Source organism: Balaenoptera acutorostrata, chromosome 19 (assembly GCF_949987535.1).
Source record: "Balaenoptera acutorostrata chromosome 19, mBalAcu1.1, whole genome shotgun sequence".
Classification (NCBI taxonomy): Eukaryota; Metazoa; Chordata; class Mammalia; order Artiodactyla; family Balaenopteridae; genus Balaenoptera; species Balaenoptera acutorostrata.
This window is the reverse complement of record NC_080082.1, coordinates 59,778,612-59,803,723: the sequence shown is the minus strand read 5'-3', so window position 1 is coordinate 59,803,723 and position 25,112 is coordinate 59,778,612. Positions and strand designations below refer to the sequence as shown.

The window sequence follows — 25,112 nt, the reverse complement described above, 5'->3', positions numbered from 1 at the left end:
AAGAGCCAGTGTACGCTCCACGTGCCCTCGCTCTATTGCTCTTTCCAGTGTTGGAGACTAAAGGAGGGTTTGGTTATTGGATGGAAGCAGCAGGACCCCCGAGTCACTGTTGGAGAAGAGCCGCCAGAGGGAACAGCCTGACCCAGGCTATCATGGTGGGGCAGCGCCGGAGGGAGGTAAACCCTCTGTTAAACCAGTGAGATTTAGGGATTTGTTAACATAACATAGTCTGATCTGACCACACACACACACACACACACACACACACACACACACACACACACACACACACACACACACACACACACACACACACACACGGCTCTTTAATCCTATTTGTCCACCCACCCCATGCGCTCTGTAGTCTGTAGCCTCCAGGCCTTCGTTTAAACTGTCCCCTCTACCTACTGCGCCCTTCCCTTTAGTTGTACCTATCAAAGGATGACCCATAATAGCATGTACTTTTCATTAAGCATGAAACTGGGAGCTCTCATTTAATTCCCACAAGGACCCTTCAAGGTTGGCTTATGAGAGCCTCAACTTACAGATATGAGAGAACAGGGTCTGCAAGGTGAGCTCCCTGTTTCTTCCAGCCAACTCCAGGAAGGCAGGGACCACACCTTTTCACTGCCACAGCCCTAACCCCTACCAGGCATCCAATAAATATTTCCCAAACAAATGAACTGCAAATTTTCGACCTCCAATATCAACTGGCCCCTGCTTCCTGCTTCGTATTGTATAACGTTCCTTGATTACCTCCTAGAGTTTGGTTGATCCTCAGCCATATACACCAGAGTGGGTCAGACTGGCTGCTAGAGCTGGTGCCAGCCTGTATCACTTAATTTAAAAACATATCATCCTTGGAGGGACTTCCCTGGCGGTCCAGTGGTTAAGACTCTGCACTTCCACTGCAGGGGGCGCGGCTTCTATCCCTGGTCGGGGAACTAAGATCCTGCAAGCCACGCAGTGCGGCCAAAAGAATAAAATTAAAAATAAATAAATAAAAATATATCACTCTTGGAAAAGCAATAATAATAAACATGTCTTAGACGCTGCTAAGCACTTCATGTCTGAGCTCACCGAAGACTTACACACCAGGCCATGAGGGTGAAAATCTTATTAACCCATTCTACAGAGAGGGAAACCAAGGACCAGTGAGGCAGGAGCCTGTGGTCACAGGCCGAGGAGAGGCAGAGAGAGATCACAAGCCCAGGTTTGTTCTTTTTTTTTTTTTTTTAAGATTTTTTTGATGTGGACCATTTTAAAAGTCTTCATTGAATTTGTTCCAATATTGCTTCTGTTTTATGTTTTGGTTTTTTGGCCGTGAGGCATGTGGGATCTTAGCTCCCCGACCAGGGATCAAACCTGCACTCCCTGCATTGGAAGGCAAAGTCTTAACCACTGGACTGCCAGGGAAGTCCCCCAGGTTCGTTCTTAATCTCAGCAGAAGCCCTTGGCCCCTAGTTGGTGGAAAAAATGAGGGGCATTAGGCGTGACTACCTCAACTTTCTGTCGCTCCTGCCCAAGGCCCACCCAGGGCCATCAGCTAGGGGCTGGGAGCCTCCCGTCCTCGTCACTGCAACACCTCTCACATCTGCCTCTCAGCCACCACCTACCCCCCCAACGTGCACTGTTCCAAACACTCCCAGATTGGAAAAACCCGGACCTCGTCCACCTCTAAGCCCAGAGGCCTTTCTCCTCGCCTTCAGAGGCAAGGTGCCTTGAGATGGCCGTGTCCTGCCCAGCCTCTTCCGATACAGTATGATCCACACTGGTGAACTGGCAAGATACGAGTTGGTACAATCACTAATGTGCCAGATATTTTTTGGAGGGAGCAATTTGGCAGTTCTGTTGCAGTTTAAAGTGGGCACCCCACTAAAAAATAAATAGAAATAAAATAAAATGGGCACCCCAAAAGATCAGAAACATTCTACATGGCCAACAATAGGGGACTGATTGAGACAGCTGTGGCATTCCATGGGGGAATACCATGCGGCCATAAAAACAGAGGGGGACTTCCCTGGCGGTCCAGTGGTTGAGTCCTCACTTCCAATGCAGTGGGCGTGGGTTCAATCCCTGGTCGGGGAACTAAGATCCCACATGCTGTGGGGCATGGCCAAAAAAAAAAAAAAAAAAAAAAGGGACAGAGAGGGCTTTTTGCCCTGGTATAACCTGCAAGATACTCTGTCAGATGATAAAAGTAATCTACAGAATAAAGCAGACTAAGTTCTAGAGATCTTCTGTAGAACAAAGTGCTCATAATTACTGACACTCTACTGTGCACTTAAATTTAAGAGGATACATCTGTTAAGTGTCCTTACTACCCACCCCCCACAAACACACACAAAACCAAAGAGACACAAGGAAACTTTCAGAGGTGACGGATGCCTACTACCTTAATTGTAGTGATGCTTTCATGAGTGTATACATATATCCAAACTCAATCATACCTCAATAAAGCTGCTTACAAAAATATAAAGCAGGCTGCCACTGGATAGAAGAGCCAGAAAATGAATATATTTCTCTGTTTGCTTCTACCTGCTCGTTCAGATCTCTGAAAGAATACACAAGAAACTGGTTACTGGTCTCCAGAGGGGGCTGCGAGAGACCATGCATTGGGTTGATTTTGGAGCCTCTAAGAGTGTGAACCATAGAAGTTTTTTTATGCAAAAAATAAGTTCAATCTTTAAAAAGGCAAATAAATAGAAATAGAACTGGCATACTCCTCAATTTTGAAATTTTCCAGCTGAGACTGTATCACACAGGAATCCCTGCACAAATAAGGGGTTAAAGATGTATGTATATGCTGATTCTCTGTGGCATTTTTGATAATAGTGGAAAACTATACAGCTACCCAAAGACAGCCCCCATGACCCCCACCTCCTGGTATTATAATCCTTGTATTATCCTCTCAGCCTCAGCGTGGGCTGGACCTAGCGACAGCTGTAATGAACAGAATACGGCAAAAGTGATAGGCCATCACTTCCACCATTGAGTTACAAAAAGACTGTGGGTTCCATCTTGGGTGCCCTATGAAGAGGCCCACATGGCGAGAAACCAAGGGAGACCTCCAGCCAAGAGCAAGCAAGGAACTGAGGCTCTGTGTCCAGGCACCTGCAAGGAACCAGATCCGGCCAGCAGGCATGTGAGTGATCTTGGAAGTGGGCCTTCCCCCAGTGGAGCCTTCAGATGAGACCACAGCCCCAGACCACTTGACGGCAACCTTGAGAGACCTTGGGCCAGAGGCACGAGCTAAGCTGGGCCCGGATTCCTGACCCAGAGCAACTGCAGGACAATAAACGCTTATTGTTTTAAGCCACTGAGGGATGGGGTTTGTTACATATCGACAGACAGACAGCTTATGCAGCCGAGATGGTCTGTGGGATTGGAATTTGTCCACTTAATGGACTAGGGAAAGCAACCGTTTAATAACAGGACATAAAGCCTCATGTAACGAATGATGTGGACAAATGGTCATGACTCAAGTGAAAAAAAAGCAAGATAAAGAACATACAGAAACTGACCTCATTTACATAAAACATTTAAGAAACTATAAACGTGTCTACAACCACATGCATGTAAACCCAACACCAAACTGATGTATCTGCCTCTGGGGAGGATGCTGGTTCGCTCAGTGTTTGGGGTGAGAGGGGAGAATGAGGTGTGAAAGGGTACTTCACTTTTTATTCTACACACTTCAGTGGTTTTTCACCTTTATGAAACTAGAATCCTGTATATTGCAATAAATTTTTAAGGTTAACTTTTTAAAAACCCAAGATGGGGGGAAAATATATATTAGTGAGTATTGTGTACCTTGAAACAAATATACCTTTTTTAGAAGGTGTCGTTTTTCTCATAAATTTTCTTTATAGAGGTAGTAGGTGGGCATGCTCTCACCCAAGACAGGTTTCCAACCATTAATGTGTCGGTGTTCTAGCTTTTTTTTTTTTTTTCAGTTATGTTCTGCCACTTTTGCCAGATCTGTTCCTGTGGAAGAATTCTCAATTCCCAGTTTTGCTTCCAGCTCTAAATGCATGGTCCAAAAGCAAATTGGTCAGAAATGAAATGTTTCCAACCAGTCACTCATCCAATTACAACCTTCATGGATGCCCTGGTGGTACTGACCAACTGGCATGCATTTTTAGAAGCAGTTTTGCCCTCTAAGAGTGCGTTCTGGCCAGTGATAACAACCATGGCTAACAGCAGCTCTCCTGAGGGGAGGGCTGTGCTGAGCCCGCCAGGTACTCAATCCTACGAGGACGTCACTACTTGCCGTGTGGGGAGACTGAGGCTCACAGAGGCCTGGGGACCTGCCCAGAGCCACACAGCTCATTGGTTCAGAAGCTGGAGTCTCAACACTGAGGTGCTAAGGTCCACACCATTTCTTCTACACTTCAGCAGCTTTAACAGTACCTCGTGCTCAGGGAAAAATGTTCCAGAAAGATTTGCTCTATTGGCGTTGGCCGGTTCTCGGGGGTACTTTAAAGGCTGTTGTCTACACCCCGGCTGTGAAACGTGGAGCTGAGTTCTCCGTGTCTAGACCTCCACTCTCCGGGCCCGCCCGTAACCAAGGGCTTTCTTCTGCCTCACCCTGTGTATGATATGCACCCGTGATGACACTGTGACAGTCCCTTTGGTTCCTCTAATGGGGCGCTGAGGTCAAGAGGGCCTCATAGGCCCACAACGGCCAAAACCAGTGACTGGAAACATTTCTCTGTCTGATCAATTTGTCCCAGATAGACTCGAGCCTGTGTTTCCCTGCAGGGCAACGTCCACCCTGGTGGGAACGGCACGGGCTGCTCCCCGCTAGTCTTCTTCCCTTTTAGCGGCTTTGGACACAGTCGATCACCCTCTCCTCAAAAACTCGGCTTCCAGAACACACGTGCCTGCCTGCTCCTCCTGCCCCCGGCCCCCACCCAACCCTCACGCGGGGGTCCTCCTCTGGCCTCTGTCCTTTGTCCTCGCGTCTTCTTCTTCCAGAGGTCACAAAATGGCGGCCCGGCGGCCTCGTGAGACCCACCAGCGGATTTTGTTTGGTCCTCACAGTGTTTTTTGGTTTTAATTTGAATGCAGTTAGGCGGGGCAAGCAGTCCCCAAGTTCGCCACAGTCCCCATCAATCCTTGTCGTCTTACACCCGTCCGCGTTACACATTTCCATCACCTGCCTGGTCCCTGGAGCCATCTGAGTTTTCAAAAACCCCTGCTACACACGCTGCCTGGGAAACCTCACCCGCTTTTCCCTCCTTCGACCGCCACTGGGATCTCCTGCTCCATCTCTCATCTGCGTCAAAATCGCCGAGGGAGCTTGTTCCAAATGCCGACGCCCAGCCTCCCTCCCGCCCCCGGATGGATCTGCTTCGACAGTTCTAGATGGTTCTAGATGGTTCTAGGGCAGGGATCATAAACTCATAAATGCCGGCAGGAGCCAGGTGGGCCACATAAATGAGTGAACTTGACAGGTATAAGAAAAGTCGACGGCCAGAAATATAATCAAATGGAATCTTTACTGAACTCTGGTGAATGCATGGAAAATAATACAAACATGTATGATACTGGAGTTTATATTTCAAATCCAAAATTGAAAAAATACAAATTGAAAAATAGAAATATTTAATTACTAAAATTTTTTTTCTCTGTCATAATTCTTCTGCTCCCTGACTTGAAGCCGGCAGGCGGACATCATCCCTGCCGCCCCCAGATGTCAACGTCAGGCCTTGGCTGTCATGGCGGGATGGGTGGTTGAGAATTCAACCTGGACTCCTGAAGCTGGGAGCGATATTGAACTTGATTCAGTTTTGTAACGGAAAACGGCTGTTCACAAGCGTGGCCGCTTCCAAACACGGAGGTTCAGGACAACCACTGGAGAGTGGTGTAGGGCTGTCATCTTCTGACGGAACCCACTTAGGAACCAGCAGCTTACTGCCCTGTAGTTCGCTCAATAACTACTATTTGCGGTCTGCATTCACATGATCGACATTAACCAACAAAGGCAAACTGGACAGTGTTAGTTTGTTTTCATGAAGTCTGGATGCAGAGAGCCCTTGGGGGAATTTGGTCTTTAACCCCACGAGTTGGGTGAACATGGTCTGGGCCATGTCTTTCGTTTCTGGAAACCAACTGCAGCAACGAAAGGGAGTCAGAATATTCCCTGCCAACGACTTCCCCATTTTTGCCAGGACTGGGTGAACACGATCATACATTCAAGTAGCTGTTTGTGTACGTCTTTGCGGAGAAAAGAGAGTGTTCAGAAGGGTTGGAACCTCGATCAAAAGTCTCTGACTGACCTTCTCAGGGGAACCAAGGTGTGGCTTCTGCCTCATCTGAAATGAACCAAGTGGATGGACTGCAACGGTTCAGACTGCTTCCACACATCCTGTGACGACCAGGTCACAGAGCTTCTATAAAATACATCGGGTCAAGTTCATCACCAGCCTGCCCGCGGTTAAGGTACACGAGTCTGTCACGGACGTCGTGTCGTGTGTTCCATTGACTTTCTTAGTAAGGTCAGTGCCTGGTGATTGATGCAACGACCTGACTTGAGTGCTTGGATCAAGGCGTCCCCTGTCGGTCCCCTGTGACACTGATCGTTTGATCACCACCACGGTCTGTAGCTGTGCTCAGGCATTTTGACCAGTCTCCATGAAACTGTGCATTTCTCTCAACACACAGAAAACAGGTCACTTCCCAGTGTCGGGCCTGCCTTGGCACCGTGTCACAGATTTCTTCGGTCACATCGAGATTCTCCACACCACAAATAAATAAAGCTAACTGGGTGGCAACAGTTCATGAGCAGCGATAGAAAAGGCCACGATTGATTTGACTCATTCAAGCAACCGGACTTGTCTTCGGATTTCTCTTCACCTCCCCATGGGATGCAGACGCCTGCTAGACTTAGAGAATGGTCCAGACAGACATGAGTTTCTATTCAGGAGGCGTCATTTCTGCTCGCTTATAAACTCGCTGTCGGTAGGCTGGAATGCCCAGGTGACTCTTTTCACATGATCCCGGAACTGTGCGTGGCAGCCGTGCCACTGCTCCCGTCCGCTTCCCAAAACCAGCCCTACTGACACTTGAGGCCCTTTTTCAGTTCATTGAGTATCGCGTCTCGCGTCTGCTCTGTGTACTGGTCGAAGCTCTTACTGTGCTTGGATTCATAGTGACGCCTCAGGTTGTATTCTTTCAACACAGACACGATTTTTTTGCATATTAAGCAGGTAGGCATGCTCTTCACCTCCACAAAGAAATAGGCTCGCTCCCATTTCTCTCGAAACACGTGGCCCTCTCGTTCTCTCTTTCGTTTTGCCACTTTTGGTAGAGACATGGGTACAAGAAAGATTTCACTGTCTCCGAATGCTACCACAGGAACAACAACAGTGCAAGCCCCGTGCCAAAGGCAACAGCCTCCTGCCTCGTGGTGGGGGAGTCAAGAGGGAGTGGTGGGGACTGTGGCGAACCAGAGAGCACACGCCCCATGGAAAGGGGCAGCTCCAGCCCGTTGTTTGCTAGGCAGAAGGGCGGGCCCAGGGGTGCCAGATCTTCTGACTTGTCAAGAGAAGCCAAGACTGCAGATTTTGTGTGTGTGTGTGTGTGTGTGTGTGTGAATCATCCTGATTTTTACAACTAACTTGTTAGGAAAAAAAATGCCACATATGCTAACACAGGGAAGGCCAAACAAAACTCATCTGTAGAGTGGCCCATGGGCCACCAGATTGCAACCTCTCTCCTGGGACGCCGCCCGGGAATCTGATGTCAACCCGCGTCTCAAACAATGCGGATGCTGGTGGTCCAGCCGTGGACCACGCTCTGAGCAACACTGCTCTAGGGTCTGACAACGGACAACTAATTTTCTGCCCCCAGGCCAGAGCACCCCTGTGCTCCAGCCATGTGTCTGTATCCAGCCGTCCCCTGGACGTCTCTCTAAGGACGACCTGAGGCCCTTTGCCTCATTACATCCCAAACCTGTACATCCTCCGTACATTCCTGCCGGGTTTCCCATCACCAGGACGGCTCCACCGTCCACCCTGTCCAAAGCCCTGGAAGGTAGGTCTCTGCCTGGGACCTGGAGCCTGCCCTCTCCACATGAGACCTCATCCATTCTGGTGTCTTCAACCACCAAACATATACTGTCGCTAAGGACACACATCCTGTGCTCCCAACACGGCCTTGGTCACTTGGGTGTCCCTGGACCATCAGCACTCACTACTGGCTCCTTCTCCCAGCTCCCTGCCTCAGGGAGGCCCACTGTCTACCACACACCCAGGCCAGGTCCTGGGCACCGCCCTCGACCCCACCCGTACACCCCCAGCTTTCTTCACACAGCACACTAGTCTCTAGCCTCACCCCTCCTGCCCCCCGACTCTGCCCAGCCCCTCCTCTGGCCTCTCCTCTCCCCAGGGAAATTGCCCCGGACCCCTACCTGCCTTCCGTCCTGCCCTGTCGCATCCCACAGCCCAGAGGGGGCTTTCTGAGAGCCAGCCGACCCAGGCCTGGCCCCTGCTCGTGGCCTCCTGCAGCTCTTCTGCATCCCCTGGACAAGCCTCCAGCTGCTTGGCTTGGAATCGGAGCCCCGTCCCCGCCTGGCGCTCGCCCACCTCTCTAGGCCCTCCCTCCCTTATGCTCGTGCTCCAGGAGCATGGACTGACTTGCTCCTCTGACCACCCCAAGCTTCCTCCTGCTCCCACACGTTCATTTCTGTGGTCTCTGCACCTAGACCGCCACCGCCTTCCTTCCCAGCCTCCCTGACTCCTGCTTCTCACAGACGCTGCCAAGCCCAGCTGGCTCAGAGGCCTCCTCCGGGCCCAGCTGGTACCCTCTCTAGCTCCACGAGCGCACGTGGTCCTGGGAGCCCTGCCTGCTGCCTCCACATCTCCCTGGAGCCAGGCTGCACCAGACTGCCTGACTCGCCGCCAAGCCCTGGCCTCACCAGCCCGGGGCCTCAGGGACGTCTGTTGAAGCGAGAACAAGGACAGAGGTGTCTCCCCCCGTCTCCTCCTGCCCAGTCCTGGGGGATGTCAGTGACGGGAGCCGGGGCGTGTGTTAAAAGGAACTTTATTGGGTGTCGGGGGTTCAGATGAGGTCCATGAGGATGTCGTCCTCCATGACGCTGGGCTGCAGGCCCGGCTGGGGGACCGGGCCCCGGGGACCCCCGCTGAGCAGCATCTGACCTGGGGGGCAGTGGGGAAGGGACTGCATCTCCCAGTAGTCCCTGGGGCCCTGGAGGGCCCTGGGCCTGCTTCCTCCCTCCTCCTCTGGGAGCCCAAGGCACTGAGTGGTCTAGGAAGCCCTGGGGGGACCCACAGACAGTCCTTTTCCCGTTAAGCCTTTGGGAGCCCATCCCCCAACATACCTCTCTGGCCCTAAAACGTTTCTCAGCAACCCCAGGAAGACACACAGGAAGGGAATGGTGGGGAGAGCTCCTGCCTCCTTGGTTCCCTGGGCTGTATTTCCCAGGAGCCCTTAGAGCCCCAAGAGCCACGGGCGACCCGCTATTCTTCAATCCCAGAACTTTACTTCCCAGAAGTCACTGGTCTTGGGGCTCCGGTCCCGGGGCTGTTGGGGTACTCAGTCCAGGACCTGGCCTCCCCCGAACCCCCTTACCTGGCAGTGGAGCCCTCGGGGGAAGCTGTGCAGTCCAAGACTGGGTCGGTGGCGGTGGGTGCAGGAGCGGGGGCCCCAGCTGGGGCTGCCCCAGGCCCTGGTGCGGTGGGGGCAGCAGTGCAGGGGCCCCTGGTGGCTGGAGGTGGTGGAGGGAGGCCTGAGGCGGGGGCACCCCAGTCTGGGGCTGGGAGAACAAGGAAAGCAGCTCAGAGGCCCCTGGTGGGGAGCCCCCACCCCCCCAGCCCCTCGGGTAGCTTCTGGTCTTTCTTCCAAGGAATCTTAGCAGAAGCCCACGTAAGACACGTGGGGAGAAGCCAGGCGGGTCGCCAGTCACACCCTTCGATCAAACCGACCTCCCGCCTCCAAGATGAAAGGAATCAAACTGTCAAGGCCCAGGACCCACAGCTCCCATCTGCCGCCCGCCCCCAAAGCTCACCGGTGGTGGGTTGAGGAGGAGGCTCCGCAGTTGGGGGTTGGCCCCGGGGTTCTGGGGCCGAAGGATGGGTCCGGGAGGGGGCGGGCCAGGGGCCGCTCCAGGAGGGCCTTGCGGGGCGCCCGGGGGCGCCTGGGCAGCACCCTGGGGCTGCGGCTGTCCCGTGGCCGTAGAGGCCCCCACGGTACCCTGCGGCTGGGGCTGCGGCGGGCGGAGCTGGAGCTGACGGGAAGAGACGGGGGTGAGGACAGAGCCCCCAGACACCCTGGCCTCTGCGGTGGGGTCAGGATCACAGCCTCCTCCGGGGCCTCCCCCGCCCGGGCCCTGTCCTCACCAGGTTCTGCGAGGGCCTTGCCTGGTCCTCCAGAATGGGGCCCAGCCCCGGGGGTGCCTGCTGTGCCCCCATCTGTGTGGGGAGAGAGGGAGCAGATCAGTGGCTGGGCGGGGCGTCCCCATGTCGGGGAGGGTCTGCGCCCTGAGAGGGAACCTGTCAGGAGCTGGGGACCTTTTCTGTGGCGGGTGGGTGGGTCTGGGAGGTAAACCTTACGTTCCCAGGTCCCCAAGAGGGGGCTGTGCCTTGGAGATTCAACGAGAACACTAAAAAAGGAGAGAAATGGTGCACGGCAACATGGGGATAGGACTGAATTTGGCAGGAGGAAGCGCCCAGCACTGGCGCCCCAGGAGGGCCCCACGGGGTCTGCCGCGAGCTCGGGGCCGGGGGGCCACGGCGCTCACCCCGCGCTGCTGCTCCAGCTTCTGCTGCTGGACTTGCTTGTGGTTGGTGATGACCTGCCGGATGCCGTTGACGAAGCCGCTCTGGTCGTAGGGGATGAGGCCCATGAAGATCTTCTTCTTGGACGAGTACAGGAGCATGAGCACGCGCACCTCGCAGGGGGCCGTGTGCGGGAAGTGCACGCAGCCCGCCTGTGGGAGAGTGTCGCAACTGGTCACCCCAGTGACCAGGAGAAGGCCTCCCACCCACCCCCCGCGTTTCCGATGGTTCTAGAGGCCCCACAGGCCAGGAGTGGCAAGCTTTCTGCTCTAAAAGGTTGAGGAGACTCAAGGTTTGGCTTGAGGCTGCTCCAGAGAGCTGGGTGGCCAAAGGAACAGGGCGAGGCTGGGATTCTTGCTGACCACTGGGCAGGAGAGCAGAGAGGAAGTCCCCCCAACTTTGCCACACCGCGGGAGGCTGCCCTCCTCAAAGCCCCACTGGGAGGGCCCACGGCTGAGAGGGAGGGGCTTCAACACAGAGCTGATGCTGGAATCACGTGATCAATGGTGGTGGCGGATACGTGACTGACTGGGAATCCAAGAGGGCCTCGGGGGCGCCACACCCTCTCGGCCTCAGTACCTGCAGTGAGAACCTCGGGTAGCAGCACTAACATCCCAAGGGATGTGACTCTGGGACGAGCCGATACACATCAGGCATCCTGCCCATGGCTGGACGCACAGGAAGTACCCGTGAAACATTAGCGAATGTCAGGTGAGGCCGTAATACGCGGGGTGTTCAGGAGGTGGGCTCTTGGGGGAGGAGGGGCTGATAAGATTGAGGTCCCCGCTGTAGAACCCTGGCCAAGTAAGCCTTGCTTTCTCACGCGAGGCAGACCCTGCTAGTTGCCCACCATCTGCCCTTGTCCCCTGGGTAGAGAACCCCGATTCCGTTTGGGTAGCAACATGTCCGGGTCCCAGTGCACTCATGGGTGCCTGTTCCCCGATGCTCTCCTATGCAGCCAGGGGTGGCCCAGTGGCCTGGGTCTGGCCCAGGACGTGAAGGGAAGCCTGCCTGAGAGTGTGGGAAAGTGCTTTCCTAAAGAAAGGGAAATACACGGCTGATGCCACACCTCCTTCTTGCCTTCCTACAGCAAGTCAAACAAGAGTCCTCGAGCTTCGAAAGCCATCTTACAACCACGAGAGAGAAGCCAAGAGAACCCCAGAGATCCTGGCCCTGACGTCATGGGGCTACATAACTAACCCCGAGAGCTGCTCACCTCTGGATGTCCTGTTACGTGTCACAAATGAATGCCTGCTTGTACAATGCTCGCTTTGGGGACATCCCTCTCAGAACCCAGCTGCCATGCTGTGAAGAAGCCCAAGCCACACGGGGAGGCCACATGTGGGCACCCGATGGCCAGGCCCAGCTGAACCCCGCTGACAGCACCATGTGAGTGGGCCATCTTGCACCTCCAGCCCAGGTGAGCTTTCAGATGACCACAGTCTCAGCCGCCACCTGGCAGTAACCCCCACAAGAGTCCCCAAGCAAGACTAGCCCAGCTGAGCCCAGCTGACACACACAGAACTAGGAGAAAGAGTAAACTGTTGTTTTAAGCCTCCACCCCAATCATCTATCTGTTCTAAAAACTCTGCTGGTTGGGTGTATTGCTATTTGCAGTTGGAGGTATTCCCAACTCTCAGGATCACCTTCTTTGTAGAATTTTCCTGAGGATTCCATGAGGTAATCCACCAAAAGTCCCCTCTCCTAGAAAAGTGCCAGGTCCACAGGATGTACTCATTAACTGGTTCTGCTCTATTTAGAGAGCCTCCCTCAGTGTTATGAGTTGAACTGTATCCTTCAAAAAGACACGCTGAAGTTCCAAACCCCAGCACCTGTCAATGTGACCTTATTTGGAAATAGGGTGTTTGCAGATGTAACAAGTTAGGATGAGATCATTAAAGCAGACCCCAATCCAGATGACTGGTGTCCTCATAAGATGACAGAGACACACACACAGGGAAGAAACACACAGAGGGAAGACAGCCATGTGACAATGGAAACAAGAGACTGGAGTTTTGCTGTCTAAAGCCAACCCCGCCGCGGGCTACCAGCTGTAGGAGGCAAGGAAGGGTCTTCCCCTAGAGGCTTCATAGAGCGCGGCCCTGCTGACACCCTGATTTCATTCAGACTTCTCTTTTCCGGAAGTGCGAGAGAATGCATTTCTGTTGTTCTTGGCCCCAGGAAGCCAACCCAGCAAACCCCCGTCAGAGCCAAGGGTTTTAACGTGGAACGGACCTCAATCTGGTGCATGTTGTAATTATAAAAAAAAAAAGCTAAGGCTGAGGAACCCGAGGTCACAAAGGCAGCCCCACCATCAAAAATGGCTCCCTTGGGCCCAGGAGGATGGGGAGTGGCCACCTGCCCGCCCACCCACCCACCCCACTCACAAAGCCGTTGCCCATGATGCGGTAGAGGCCTTTGAGAGAGTCCAGGTCCTTGTTGGTGAAATGGAACTGGACCATCCTTGAGTTCCGGAACAAAGGGCCCAGGGTGGTCTGCGGGAGACACTGACGTCAGCCAGCGTGCGAAGCAGGGACGTGAGGAGGGGAGGACAGAGGCGGGAGGGGGTGGGCGGCTGTCCTCTCCCGCCACTCACCAGCAGCTGCTGTGGGATGAGCTGCATGATCAGCTTCTGGGGCCACTGCTCTGTTTTCCTGGGGCAACAACGGGAGGGGCGTCAGGAAGACGCACACCCCAGCTCACCGCCCACCCCACCCCCAGCAGGCACCTACAGGTTCTCGCCGTGATTCACGTAGACCTGACAAGGCAGTGACCGAGTCAGCTTAGTGTTGGCGTCCACGGAGGCAGGTTTGGGCTTCTGAGGAGAAGAAGGGCATGTCACGGTGAGAAAGGTCCTGAGCCTCCATCCCCTTGACCTCTCCTGCCCTACCCTGGGAGCCCCGAAGCTCAGGACCCCCACCCCAGTTTAAGTCCCACGAGCCCTGGGCCCCTCCGCCAGACCATCAATCCCACAATCCTCTAGCCTTCAAATTCCACAAACGCTGGGGCTCCTCCTCTTGCCCCCGAATCCCACAGCCCTCTGTCCCCTAGATGCCACCATCTCCTGGATCTTCCCTGGACCGAGAATCCAAGACCTCTCTTAATCCTGAATTCCAGGCTATAAATCCCACGTGTCCTTGGGACTATCCTCAGGACCACAAGTCCCACGACCCCATGGGGGCCCCGGCCTAACCCTGCAACCACCAGGCCTGGCCCTATGGATCCACTCACCTCCTGCCACTCAAGGACCCCACTCCAGGCCAGGAGTTTGTTGGAGACTGACTGCTGCCCGCCGAGGGCCGGGGCCCCGAGCTGGGCCGGAGAAGGGCCACTCACCCCGCCTGGGGCCACGGTGCCCGCCTGACAGAGGGGAGGAAGGAGGGCCATGGGGCAGGGTCAGACCATCTCCTGGGAGGGAGTGTCCTGAGAGAGGGACAAACCAACAAGCAGAACGGGACGGAGGTCCCTTCCTCTGCACCCCCAGGCCCAGAACACCAGCCACTGGGCCGTGCCTGGGACCATAAATGCTCTGACCCTGTAGGATTCAAAGACTCTCAAGCCCCTGAGGTCCTGCACCCCCAGGACCCCTCGGGCTCCTCAGAACAGTCTTCACCCACCCGGAACCACAAACCCCATGACTCTGCTCCCGGACCCGCTACTCAGTGTTGCCTTAGCACAAGCTCCACGAGCCCCTGAGGACCCCGAACAACAAGACCCACGTGCCCTTGGGCCCTCCTCAGAAAGGCCAACTGCTCCTCCCCTGCACTGTGTTAGCAGCCAGAAGGCAGGTACCTACCATGGACGGTGCCCCGGGCTGTGCAGGGGGGGCCAGGCCCGGGCCAGGGGCCACAGTGGAGACCAGGCTGGGCTGGGAAGCAGGAGGTGGCTTGGGGGCGCCGGGGGGCCCTGGGGGCAGCGGGGGGGCCTGGGCCTGGCTGTAGGGGGGACCCACTCCTGGAGCGGCTTGCTGAAGGGGGTTGATGGGCGAGACTGCGGGAGAGACCAAGGGAAGCGGTGGGGGCAGGGGTGTGGACAGCGGCCCGGCTGCCCCCCGGCCCCGCCACATCCCCGCCCGGGACTCACAGCGAGGGCCCAGCCCAGCCTTCTGGTTCTTGGCGGCCTCCACTGCGTTCTGGGCAGCCACCTGGGCTGCACTCAGGTTCCCGGGCACCTGGTGATAGAGGGGAGGGGCTGGTGAGGACCACCCTCCCCAGCTCCAATATCGCAGGAGCTCGTGACTCCCATCACCCCACAGGGACGTGATTCCCCAGCCCTAAAACTTCTACCCTCCAGGTGTCTCAAGGGAGATGCCCATCACCCCCAAGGCCCAACATCCTACTAGGTCTCTCCCAAGGGACCAGGGCTCCCGCAAGGCCCCAGGAGCATGTCCCTTCCCTGGTGATGTTCGCACCTGGTACTGCTGGGGCACAGGGGGCAGAGGCTGCTGGGGGGCTGCTGAGAGCGTGGCCCCCGAGGGTGGTGCTGGAGGCAGGGGCACAGGCTGCTTCGGCTGCAGGGGGCCGGGGGCCGAGCCGCCTCCGACTGAGAGCCAAGGATGGACGATCGAGCCCCCCGAGAAGGGGATTGAGAGACAGGAAGAAAATCCAAGTCAGAGGGAGCCGGGAGGACGCCCCTCCCGCGCCCGTCCCCCCAGCAGCACCCGGGCCTCACCTGGCAGCACAAGCCCCCGCACCAGCACCATGTGCCGCGGGTCCTGGCTCACGTCTGCTGGCGGCTGCAGCGGCTCCAGCATGGCCGGGGGAGCCGCCTTCTCGAACAGAAGCCGCAAGGCAGGCAGCTTCCGGGGAGACACGATGGAGAAGTATATTCCTCGCTACAGGAGAGGGGACAAGCAGTCAGGACAAAGCCACCAGGCCAAGCCCTAGCTGTCACGCCTGCTTGGCCCTAAAACCAAATCCCATCAGGCTTTGGGACAGGAGACCCCAAGACCTGTATTAGCTGCCCCAGAGAATTCTGGGTTATAGTTCTTCCAACAGGAGCCAGCAGAGCTGGCCACGGAGTCTGTGACGATCCTGTGACCCAGGACGGCAGGCCCCAGCCCTCCCCCCTCAGACCCAGGAGTCCTCACCTCCCCAATCTTCTGCACGAGAGTCTCCGTCGTGCACCCAGAGTATGTGGTGCTCTCGACAGCAGGCAGCAGGTACGGGGGTGAGTTACAGATGAGGAGGCAGACTCGGTGTGTCTGGCCGCTGCCGAGGACAAGGAAAGATGTGGAGCGTGTGGCAACAGGGGCCCTGAGAAAAGACCCAGAGCCAGCACCAGCAGAGGTGCAAGTCTTCCGCCCCACAGGAAGTCAGGAGTCAGGCCCCTATTTCACAGCTGAGAACACTGAGGCCCGGAAGAGGCTCCTGACTCACTCTAAGATACCCGGCAAGCAGGGAAGGCAGGAAGCAGACCCAGAGCTGGCTCCCCTTTGATGAGGACGCCGAGACTGGGCACGGGCCAGGTGTCCTCATCAGAACACCGCCTGGACGCCGCCTGCTTCCTGACCCCAAGTGTCCGGCACGCAGAGCCCACCCACCTCCCCACAGAGAGGCTGGGGGTGGAGCCCCAAGACAGGCAAAGCAGGCTACGTGCCAGGTGGACCGAGACCGCCGTGGGCACACTCACATCTGCTCCCGCATCTTCTTGAAGTCGTCGAACAGCTGCAGGGCTGTGCTGAGGCCTTCTGCGATGAGGCTGCAGCTCTCGCCACCCCCGCCCATGAACCTGCAGCGGGCCAGGCGGTCAGCCCCCGGGGGGCCCTGCGGCCCCCCAGCCCCCGGGCCACCCTGGAAGGGCCCGAACCCGTGCCATCCCTCTTCGTAGACTGTGCACCTTGGGACGGGGACACTGCAGAGTTCCCTGCTCTATCCCCAGTGCTGGCACGAGGACAGGGGACATTTGTCATCTCCTGCAAGGCAGTCCCTCTGGCAAGAGGCCCCATCAGAGGACAGAACAGAGAAAGGGCCCAGGACTCTAAGCCCAGGATCCTGTGCTGGGCCCCAGTGCCTGTGCACCTTGCCCTCTCTGGGCCATCCGCCCTGGCCTCACCCCAGCTTCCCAGCCTGGTGCACGGGCCTCCTCTGTCTTCCCACAGTGTTATGGGTTGAATTGGGTCCCCCAAAATAGGTATGCTTAAGTCCTAACCCTCCACCACACCTTAGGATGTGACCTGATTTGGAAACAGAGTCTTTACAGAGGTAAACAGGCTACAGTGAGGTCCTTAGGATGGCCTTAATCCAATATGACCGGTGTCCTTATAAGAAGGGGAACTTGGGACACAGAGACAGACACACTCAGAGGAAAGGCGACGTGGATGTGATGAGACACAGGGAGAATGCCACGTGGAGATCAGAATGACACTGCCACAGGCCAAGGAATGTCTGGGGCGACCAGAAGCTGAAAGAGGCAAGGAAGGTACCCTCCCTTTAAATTCCAGAGGGAGCACGGCCCTGCCCCCGCCCCCATCTCAGACTCCTGGACCCAGAACTGCAAGACAATAACTTTCTGTTGCTGTAAGCCACCTTGTTTCTAGTACTGTTACAGCAGCCCCAGGAAACTACTACACACAGATCTGGGTTTCTCCCACAGCTGATCTACAGAGGGGTCACCAGTGTCCATCCCCGTGTGGTCTGTGGCAGGCCTCTGCTAGACTGCAGTTGTTGTCACCATGATTCTTCGGGTCACGTGGTCACAAGGCTGAGCCTTTGCCGCAGGGGACATCTGTGCAGACTGGGCCCCGCTCTGGGAGCCCTAAGGGCCCTGTTGCTCTGAACCGTGGCCCCTGTGTCTGTGTCAGCACCTGTCTCCCTGACGAGGCAGGGACGGGGTCTGAGACCTCCCTTGTCGCCAGCCTCACCAACCCCACCCCGCCAAGCCTGGCACAAGGGAGGCCTTGGGAACTGTGTGTTACATAAACAAATGGCTTCAAATCCAACCCTGGCCATCAAGGCCAGAATAGAGCCAAGCCCTCAGCTGGGCATCTGGGGCCCTGCCCACCTTCCACTCCATCCTCTCTGGGTGCAAGTCCTCCAGAGCTTCTTGGCTGTCCCTGGACTCCGTGATCAGCCATGCGCCCAGGCCTCTGCCTGTGCTGTCCGCCCCAAGACCACATACCACTGCCCCTTCTGGCGCAGGTGGAAACCCTGCTTACCTAACCAGACACCCAGTGTCATCCTCCTCCAGGAAGCCTTCCTCACCTGCCACCTGATCTCAGGGCCCACCCTTGATCACATCACGTGTCCCCCAATACTGCAAATGTCAAGCTTCCTTCCACAGCCCACCTCCCCTCCAGACGGTGCAGCCCTCAGTGAGGGAGACCCAGTGGTCTGAGCCAGCTCTAAAAGTACACACAGAGTCCCGGGAAATGCCTGCTGAGTAAGTGAGCCCCCGAAGCATGACCCCTCTGTGCCGTACCTGAATTCTTTCCCGGTGTAGACTTCTGCCTTCTGCTCCCACTCTCAGGGTGCTCAGGCCACACCACTGTTCCTCCCCATGACCCCATCCCCAGCCCTCCTCTTCCTCACCATCGAGACTCCGGTTTGCACAGGAATTTTAATGCCACAGAGTTGGGGGAGACCCCGATAAATGAACCAACTCTGGATCCACCCTACTGCCAGCTTCCTGTGCTGGAAGAAATCAAGCCATCTTCATGGCTGGGGCTAAGGAGACAGGGGTGAGGGGGTAGGGGGAGAGACAGGAAGCAACTGCTTCAGGCATTCGGGGTCTCCTTTCAGGGTGATGAAAATGTTGCAAAACTAAATACAGAAGGTGGTTGCACAACATTTTGAATGTACTAAACGCCACTGAATTGTTCACCTTAAAATGACTGCGTGTTGGACTTCCCTGGTGGCGCAGTAGTTAAGAATACACCTGCCAATGCAGGGGACATGGGTTCGAGCCCTGGTCCGGGAAGATCCCACATGCCGCGAAGCAACTAAGCCCGTGCGCCGCAACTACTGAGCCTGCACTCTAGAGCCCGTGCTCCGCAACAAGAGAAGCCACCGCAGTGAGAATCCTGCGCACCGCAATGGAGAATAGCCCCCGCTCGCCGCAACTAGAGAAAGCCCGCACGCAGCAATGAAGACCCAACGCAGCGAAAAATAAATAAATATTAAAAAATTAAAAAAAAAAAAAATAAATAAATAAATAAATAAATAAATAAAATAAAATGACTGTGTGTTATGTGAATTTCACCTGAATTTCTAAAAAATACTTTATGAGAGAAAGTGCGATTGACCACTTTGAGATCCCAAAGCTGGCTTTTTTTCTTATTGAACAGTAAGCATAAGCCACCTTTACCAGCTCAGAGAGAGACACATAACAAATATTTTGTCCAAGAAATGAGAAAAACTTAAAAATGGGCAGTGGGAGAGGGAATTCCCTGGCGGTCCAGTGGTTAGGACCCCGCGCTCTCACTGCCTAGGGGAACTAAGATCCCACAAGCTGTGTGGCGCGGCCCAAAAAAAAAAAATGGGGAATGGAAGAAAGCATGACCAGTTGCTAAATATGTTTTAAATATCATAAAGTTTTAAATAAACCCCTCAAGTAATAAACATAAAGTAAAAATGAAATGATTCCTCATCCTCATGCCTCTGCCCCCAATTGCTCTGCCCGATGTCACAGCACTGAGTCCTCACCACCCACTTTCACGGGCTAACAGGCCCCGGGAGCCCCCCAGAGAGACTGAAGGAACATGAACAGCAGCCAGCTCCGACCAAGGACTTCCTACAGCCAGACCCCCGCCCAGCCCATCACCCCAGGGAAACACTGGCTCCAAGAGGGCCAGGACTTTGCCTGCCTCATACCCCCTGACTCCTCGGTGCCTGGAACAATTTGCCCCACAAACATCTGTTGAATGAATGAATGCACAGATGAATGAATGAATGCACAAACGCACTGTCACAACGCCATGGGGAAGACACTTGGGCTATTTTCCTTCTACCCTAGCCTTTCTTTTTTTTTTTTGATTATTAATTTATTTATTGGCTGCAATTGGTCTTCGTTGCTGCGTGGGGGCTTTCTCTAGTTGTGGCGAGCGGGGGCTACTCTTTGTTGTGGTGCGCGGGCTTCTCGTTGCAGTGGCTTCTCTTGTTGTGGAGCACAGGCTCTAGGCCCACAGGCTTCAGTAGTTGTGGCACACGGGCTCAGTAGTTGTGGCGCACGGGCTTAGTTGCTACGTGGCATGTGGGATCTTCCCGGACCAGGGCTTGAACCCGTGTCCCCTGCGTTGGCAGGCGGATTCTTAACCACCGAGCCACCAGGGAAGTCCCTACCCTAGCCTTTCTGATGCTGGGTCACTAGCTGTAGGTGGGAGGGGGAACCGCCCCTCTTGTCAGAAAGGAAAATGTTAACATCAGAAATGAACCTCTCCAAAGCAAGGACGTTTCAAAAATCACACTGCCTGCTTTGTTCCATAAGTGATGGATGTTCCAGGAAAAGATAAGATTTCTCCAAGCGTGAACAAACCTTGCTGACTTTCTTCGTGATCTCTGTTACAGACCGGCCCTGAATGCCACAGAAACTGAATTTAGATGGTTACATAGGACTTGATAAAACAGTGACGACTGTGAATATTAAATAATGGCTTAAAATGTTTATCAGCTGATTGGGAGGATTCCGGTGAGCATACAGCACACAAAGCTTTTTTATTTGGTTATAGGTGCAGTGTATTCTAGGTTGGTTAAAGGGGAGGGTGAATACGGGATGAAAGTATTCCGAAAGCATTTCCCTCGTATCTTCCCAGTGCCCTTGACATTTTTAAGTAAGGGGGTTTAACTGCTTTTCCTGACACCCACCAGAAGGTTTGGTTTCCTGGTGATTATCTTCCCCACAGCTTTCACTTGTTCATTTATTCAGCAAATGTCTGCTAAGGCCTCTTGGGTCCCAGGCCCCAGCTGGAAGCAAACAGCAGGGGAAATACCCAAGTCCTGGACATTCACAGTCCAGAGGTGTAGAGCTGTGACAGGGAAACACCTGGGGGCAATGGGGGCAGAGGAGAGAGCAACTGGCTGCTTGCCAGAATCAGGGAAAGGACATTTGAGTCGGGTCTTGATGTTTATATAGGAGTTTACCAGGGGGAACCAGAGTATGAAGTGCATTCTGGGCATTCATTCATTTACTCACTTGTTCAACAAAGTTTTCCTTAGGCCTCCTTTGTGCCAGGCCCTGTGCTGGGTGCTAGAGACTTGAGGGACATTAGACTTGGACTTGGGCCTCAAGGAGCCCCCATTCAACATTATTCAAGTCTTACCACAATCTAGTCCAGAGGTTCTTAAATGGGGTGGATTCTGCCCCCAAGGAGATATCTGACAACGTCTGGGGACATTTTTGTTTGTCAGACTGGGGGAGGGAAGTAGCCACTGGCATCTGGGGGGTAGGGGCCGGAGATGCTACTGAACACCTTACAATGCACAGTACGGCCCCCCAATAACAAAGAATCACATGGCCCAAAGGGTCAACAGTGCTGACGCTGAGAAACCCTGCTCTACCCTGACCATGAATTCTAAAGACCATGAGGGGGAAACTTTGCAGTGTTCAACTTTGCAGTGAACGTGCAGCACCCAGTCCAGCGCATACAGCCTGGAACAAAGCAGGTGTTCAACAAACATTTGCTGCAGGGACATAACAAAGAAAACAGCGAACTGGTGTTATTTAATGAACTCTGACCAGACCCTGAGCTGAACACAGTATGAAAATCAGGTCCTGTCATCCTCCCAGGAGTCCTGAGGCATGGACTACCATTATCCATCTGCAATCCAAGAAACTGAAACACGAAACAACGGCAACAGCTTAGGTAGCACTTAATACGTGTCAGGCACTGTTTTAAATAGTCATCAACTCGTTTAATTCACGAAGTATCCCTACAAAGTCACGGTAACCATGTCTCCAATGATCCTCATCTCCTAGTATTCACGCCCCCCTCAAACACTGGACAGGACTGACTTGTGTACTAAACAGAATGTGATATAAGTGATGATGTGTGACTTCCAAGATTTGATCATAAAAAGCTCTGTGGTTTCCTCTTTGCTCTTTCTGTTGGATTGCTCAGGCTGAGGAAAGCCAGCTGTTGGAGGACACTTAAGCAGCCCCACGGAGACACCTTGTGGCTAACATCTGGCAAGGAATCGAGGCCTCTAGCCAACAGCCATAGGGTGAGCCAGCCTGTAAATGGATCCTCCGGTCGCAATCACACTGTTGGATGACTGCAGCCCAAAGTCATGGTGACTGCAATCCCACAAGAGACCCTGAGCTAGAACAACCCATCGAAGCCACCCCTGAATTCCTTACTTACAGAAACCACATGAGATAATAAATGTTGTCTTAGACCGGTTAATTTTTTTTTTTCCTTCGGCCACGCCTCCAGGCATGTGGGATCTTAGTTCCCAACCAGATTATCAACCTGTGCCCCCTGCAGGGGCAGTGTGGAGTCCCAACCACTGGACCGCCAGGGAAGTCCCAAGCTGCTAAGTTTTAATCTGTTACCCAATAGTGAGTAAGTAACACGATAACTAGAAGTACCATTAACCTTCCCGTTTTAGAGACAAATTATATTAGACACAGGGGACAGAGAGTTCTGTTGTGGTGGAGCCGTGCTGCGGCCCCAGTCTGTCTGCACCTGCAGGAGCCTGCAATGTCAACTATCACAATTCACTCCAAAGCACAGAGGCCTAGCCCCACCCCTCTTGCGCTCAGGCTTCAATGCCTCCATCTGAAAATGGAGAACTAGAGTAGAAATGAGAAGCAACAGGCAGAAAACGGAGGAATCACACGTGGGTGCTGGACTTCCACAGGCCTCCTTGACTGGGAAGTTCTACTTCCGAGCCAGACAGCAACATCAGCTAAGCACACAGAACCGACCACAGAAGTGACTTCGGGATAAAACCACAATCCCCATCACAGCCCTTTTCAGCCAACTAATGTGAGGGGATGGATCCTGCAGCTCAAATCCAAGCCACCATTCCTCCGCGCGGTCCGTCACAGGGTCCCCCAACCCTTCCCAAAGCCCAGAAAAGAGCTCACTTAATGCCATCGAGCCAGGTGACAAACTCATAGGCGCTGCTGGTGGGAGCGTGACATTGTACGTAGGACTCTGGGGCGCAGTCCACCGTGTTGAACACCACGAGGCTGTACTGGGTCCCCCCATACTGGAAGGGGAGGACAGAGAAATTTTTCATCTGGGACCCCCAGCTCCCTTTTCCCTCAGGGGAGTTGGGGCTCCCAGCTCCCCGTCCCTTAGACCCAGGATTCCAGACCCCAGCCCCTCCCCCCTCAAACCCAGGAGTCCAGGTCCCCGCCCCCTCCTCTCTCAGACCCAGGAGTCCGGATTCCCAGCTTCCCTCTTCCCTCAAACTCAAGAGTCCCAAGACTCACGTCTCCCCCGAAGTCCGTCTCGGCAGGAGGACCACCATTAAAATACCTGTGAAGGTCGGAAGTGAAAGGTCGGGGTGAGACAAGAGACTGTGGAAAACTAAAGTCGGAGGGCGGGGTTGGAGTCGCGGAAACGGCACTCACTCGATGGCCGGGAGCAGGTAGTGCTTGCGGAGCCCCTCGAAGTAGGGCCCCAGGTTGGCCGTGCCCTCAATTACAAACACCACGTCAGCTACGAGGCCCCCGGCGCGGGCCGGGCCCTCCGACCCGGGGACCATGCCCCGCGCCGCAACCACCGCCGCCGCCGTAGCCACTGCGGGATGAGCGAAGTGCGCCTGCGCTGCGCGCGCACCCACGCCGGACGGCCTTGCGTCGCTGTTGACGCTCTAGTGGCCATGATTGTGCGGGGCACCCAGGGCTGGTGGGTTTATCTCCATCCTCTTTCGCACCCAGTGTGTGCAAGACTCAAAAAGGACCTAGAGAACCCCTTCGGGGGCCTGATGTGGAAGACTGAATTATTGGCAGAACTGTCGAGAGAGAAATATATTGAAAGCTGTGCGCAGCCGCCATTTTTGAGCGGGGCGACCATTCCGACACTAGTTTCAATGGGAGGGTCTGGAGACCTGGTTGCTATGCAACGCGTACGCTGCCCTTGTTTTCTAAAAGAGAGATTAGGTTTCTAGTTAAGTTCTTTCTGGCTTGGGGGGATGGGGGGGTGGGTCGTGTGAAGGGTCCAATCACATCATCCGAAACGGGGTTACTAGGCAACGCTTTAAGGTTGCAATCAACTCTGAAGGGAGTGCAGCTGTTTTTCCCACCCCGAAAAGAAACCAAACTCCAACCCAAGTGGAGGTTGCTGAGCAACACTTGCTAGTTGTTTTCTGGGAGAAGAGCCAGAAACTGGCCTAGAACATAAATACGTTCCAGGTGGATTAAAAATGTAAATGTAACAAATGAAAGCATAACACTGTATAATCCTGAAGACTGGAAAAAGAGTTTCTTATCATTACAGCAAAGCCAGAGAGCGTAAAATATTGAACTGTTTGCATAAGACTCCATGAACCAAGTTGAAAACGATACTGTAAACTGGGAAAGTCATTGTAACTACATAAATACATGTTACTAATCAATAAAAACTAAGGAAAATAGAAATACTTTATTTTTTTAATGGGGAAGGAAACTAAGCAGGCTTTTCTCACACGCAAAAAATATTAAAAATAGCAAATATCTGAAAGCCGCTCATCTTAAACAATTAAAAAGTGCTAACAGAGGGTCCAATGACATAGCATTTTACCTTTGTCATGTTAATTACAGTTGGAAATAATAAGTCCATGAGGGTGGGAGGGTTTGGGTGAAATGAGCCGGCTCAGAGGTGATCTAGTGGGGGTGGAAACCAAAACGACTTGCTCCAATGCAGTTTGTCAATATATTTCAAGATAAAGAGTGCATTGCTTTGCACTCAGCAGTATCACCATTTTGTCACATGAAGTTTATCGATCCCTTTTTTCTTTTTTCTTTGATGAACCCTTTTAAAGCAAATCCCAACATATCATTTTACCTCTACATTCTTGACAGGCATCTCTAAAAAGGTGGATATTTTTGCACGTAACCACTATGCCATTAACACCCCTAACAAAATTGTGTTATTTCTTGGTATCATTGAACACTTAAATCCATAATCAAATTTTCCCAATTCTCTCAAAATGCCTTTTTACAATTGTTTTATTTGTATCAGGATCCAAACAACGACCAAACACATATTTAGATGGCTTAAATTTCTTTTAATCTAAAGCAGCTCCCTTCTTTTTTATACTAGTGTAATTAAATTTTTAAAAATTATAAGGAAGATAAAAGTAAGTTGGAGAAAGGCAAAATGATAAATTGGTAAGGAGATTAAAATGGTACCTAAAATTCCCTCCTAACCATAAGGAAACTTTT

The 25,112-nt window shown here is 53.8% G+C and overlaps 1 protein-coding gene across 4 annotated transcripts; it reads right to left on the bottom strand.

The window, feature by feature from the left end:
- Positions 1 to 5,491: 5,491 nt before the first annotated feature.
- On the bottom strand, positions 5,492 to 23,498 carry MED25 (mediator complex subunit 25). Of its 4 annotated transcripts, none has more exons than XM_057534275.1 (18): positions 23,319 to 23,498; positions 23,178 to 23,223; positions 22,827 to 22,951; positions 16,434 to 16,532; positions 15,892 to 16,012; positions 15,474 to 15,636; positions 15,214 to 15,344; positions 14,886 to 14,973; positions 14,599 to 14,792; positions 14,034 to 14,162; positions 13,535 to 13,620; positions 13,399 to 13,456; positions 13,190 to 13,297; positions 10,766 to 10,954; positions 10,365 to 10,436; positions 10,034 to 10,252; positions 9,598 to 9,781; positions 5,492 to 7,305 (listed from the first exon to the last, which is right to left on the bottom strand). In XM_057534275.1, exons 1-18 carry the CDS (start codon positions 23,450 to 23,452, stop codon positions 7,061 to 7,063), a joined length of 2,391 nt encoding a protein of 796 aa, XP_057390258.1. In that variant the 5' UTR covers positions 23,453 to 23,498; the 3' UTR covers positions 5,492 to 7,060. The 4 variants fall into 4 exon arrangements, with proteins under 4 accessions (XP_057390258.1, XP_057390260.1, XP_057390261.1 ...); XM_057534277.1 differs by having other exon boundaries at positions 9,598 to 9,733; XM_057534279.1 differs by lacking the exon at positions 5,492 to 7,305 and adding an exon at positions 9,033 to 9,164.
- Between the last annotated feature and the right edge of the window lie 1,614 nt (positions 23,499 to 25,112).

What these genes read in the sequence shown, in the direction of transcription:
- MED25 (XM_057534275.1), bottom strand. Translation starts at nt 23,452, where the DNA reads ATGGTCCCCGGGTCGGAGGGCCCGGCCCGCGCCGGGGGCCTCGTAGCT. An exon ending in CAAGGCCCTCGCAGAACCTG is followed by an intron (nt 10,253 to 10,364) that starts GTGAGGACAGGG and finishes TCTTCCCGTCAG; the next exon opens with CTCCAGCTCCGCCCGCCGCA. An exon ending in CCCGAGGGCTCCACTGCCAG is followed by an intron (nt 7,306 to 9,597) that starts GTAAGGGGGTTC and finishes CTCTACCAAAAG; the next exon opens with TGGCAAAACGAAAGAGAGAA.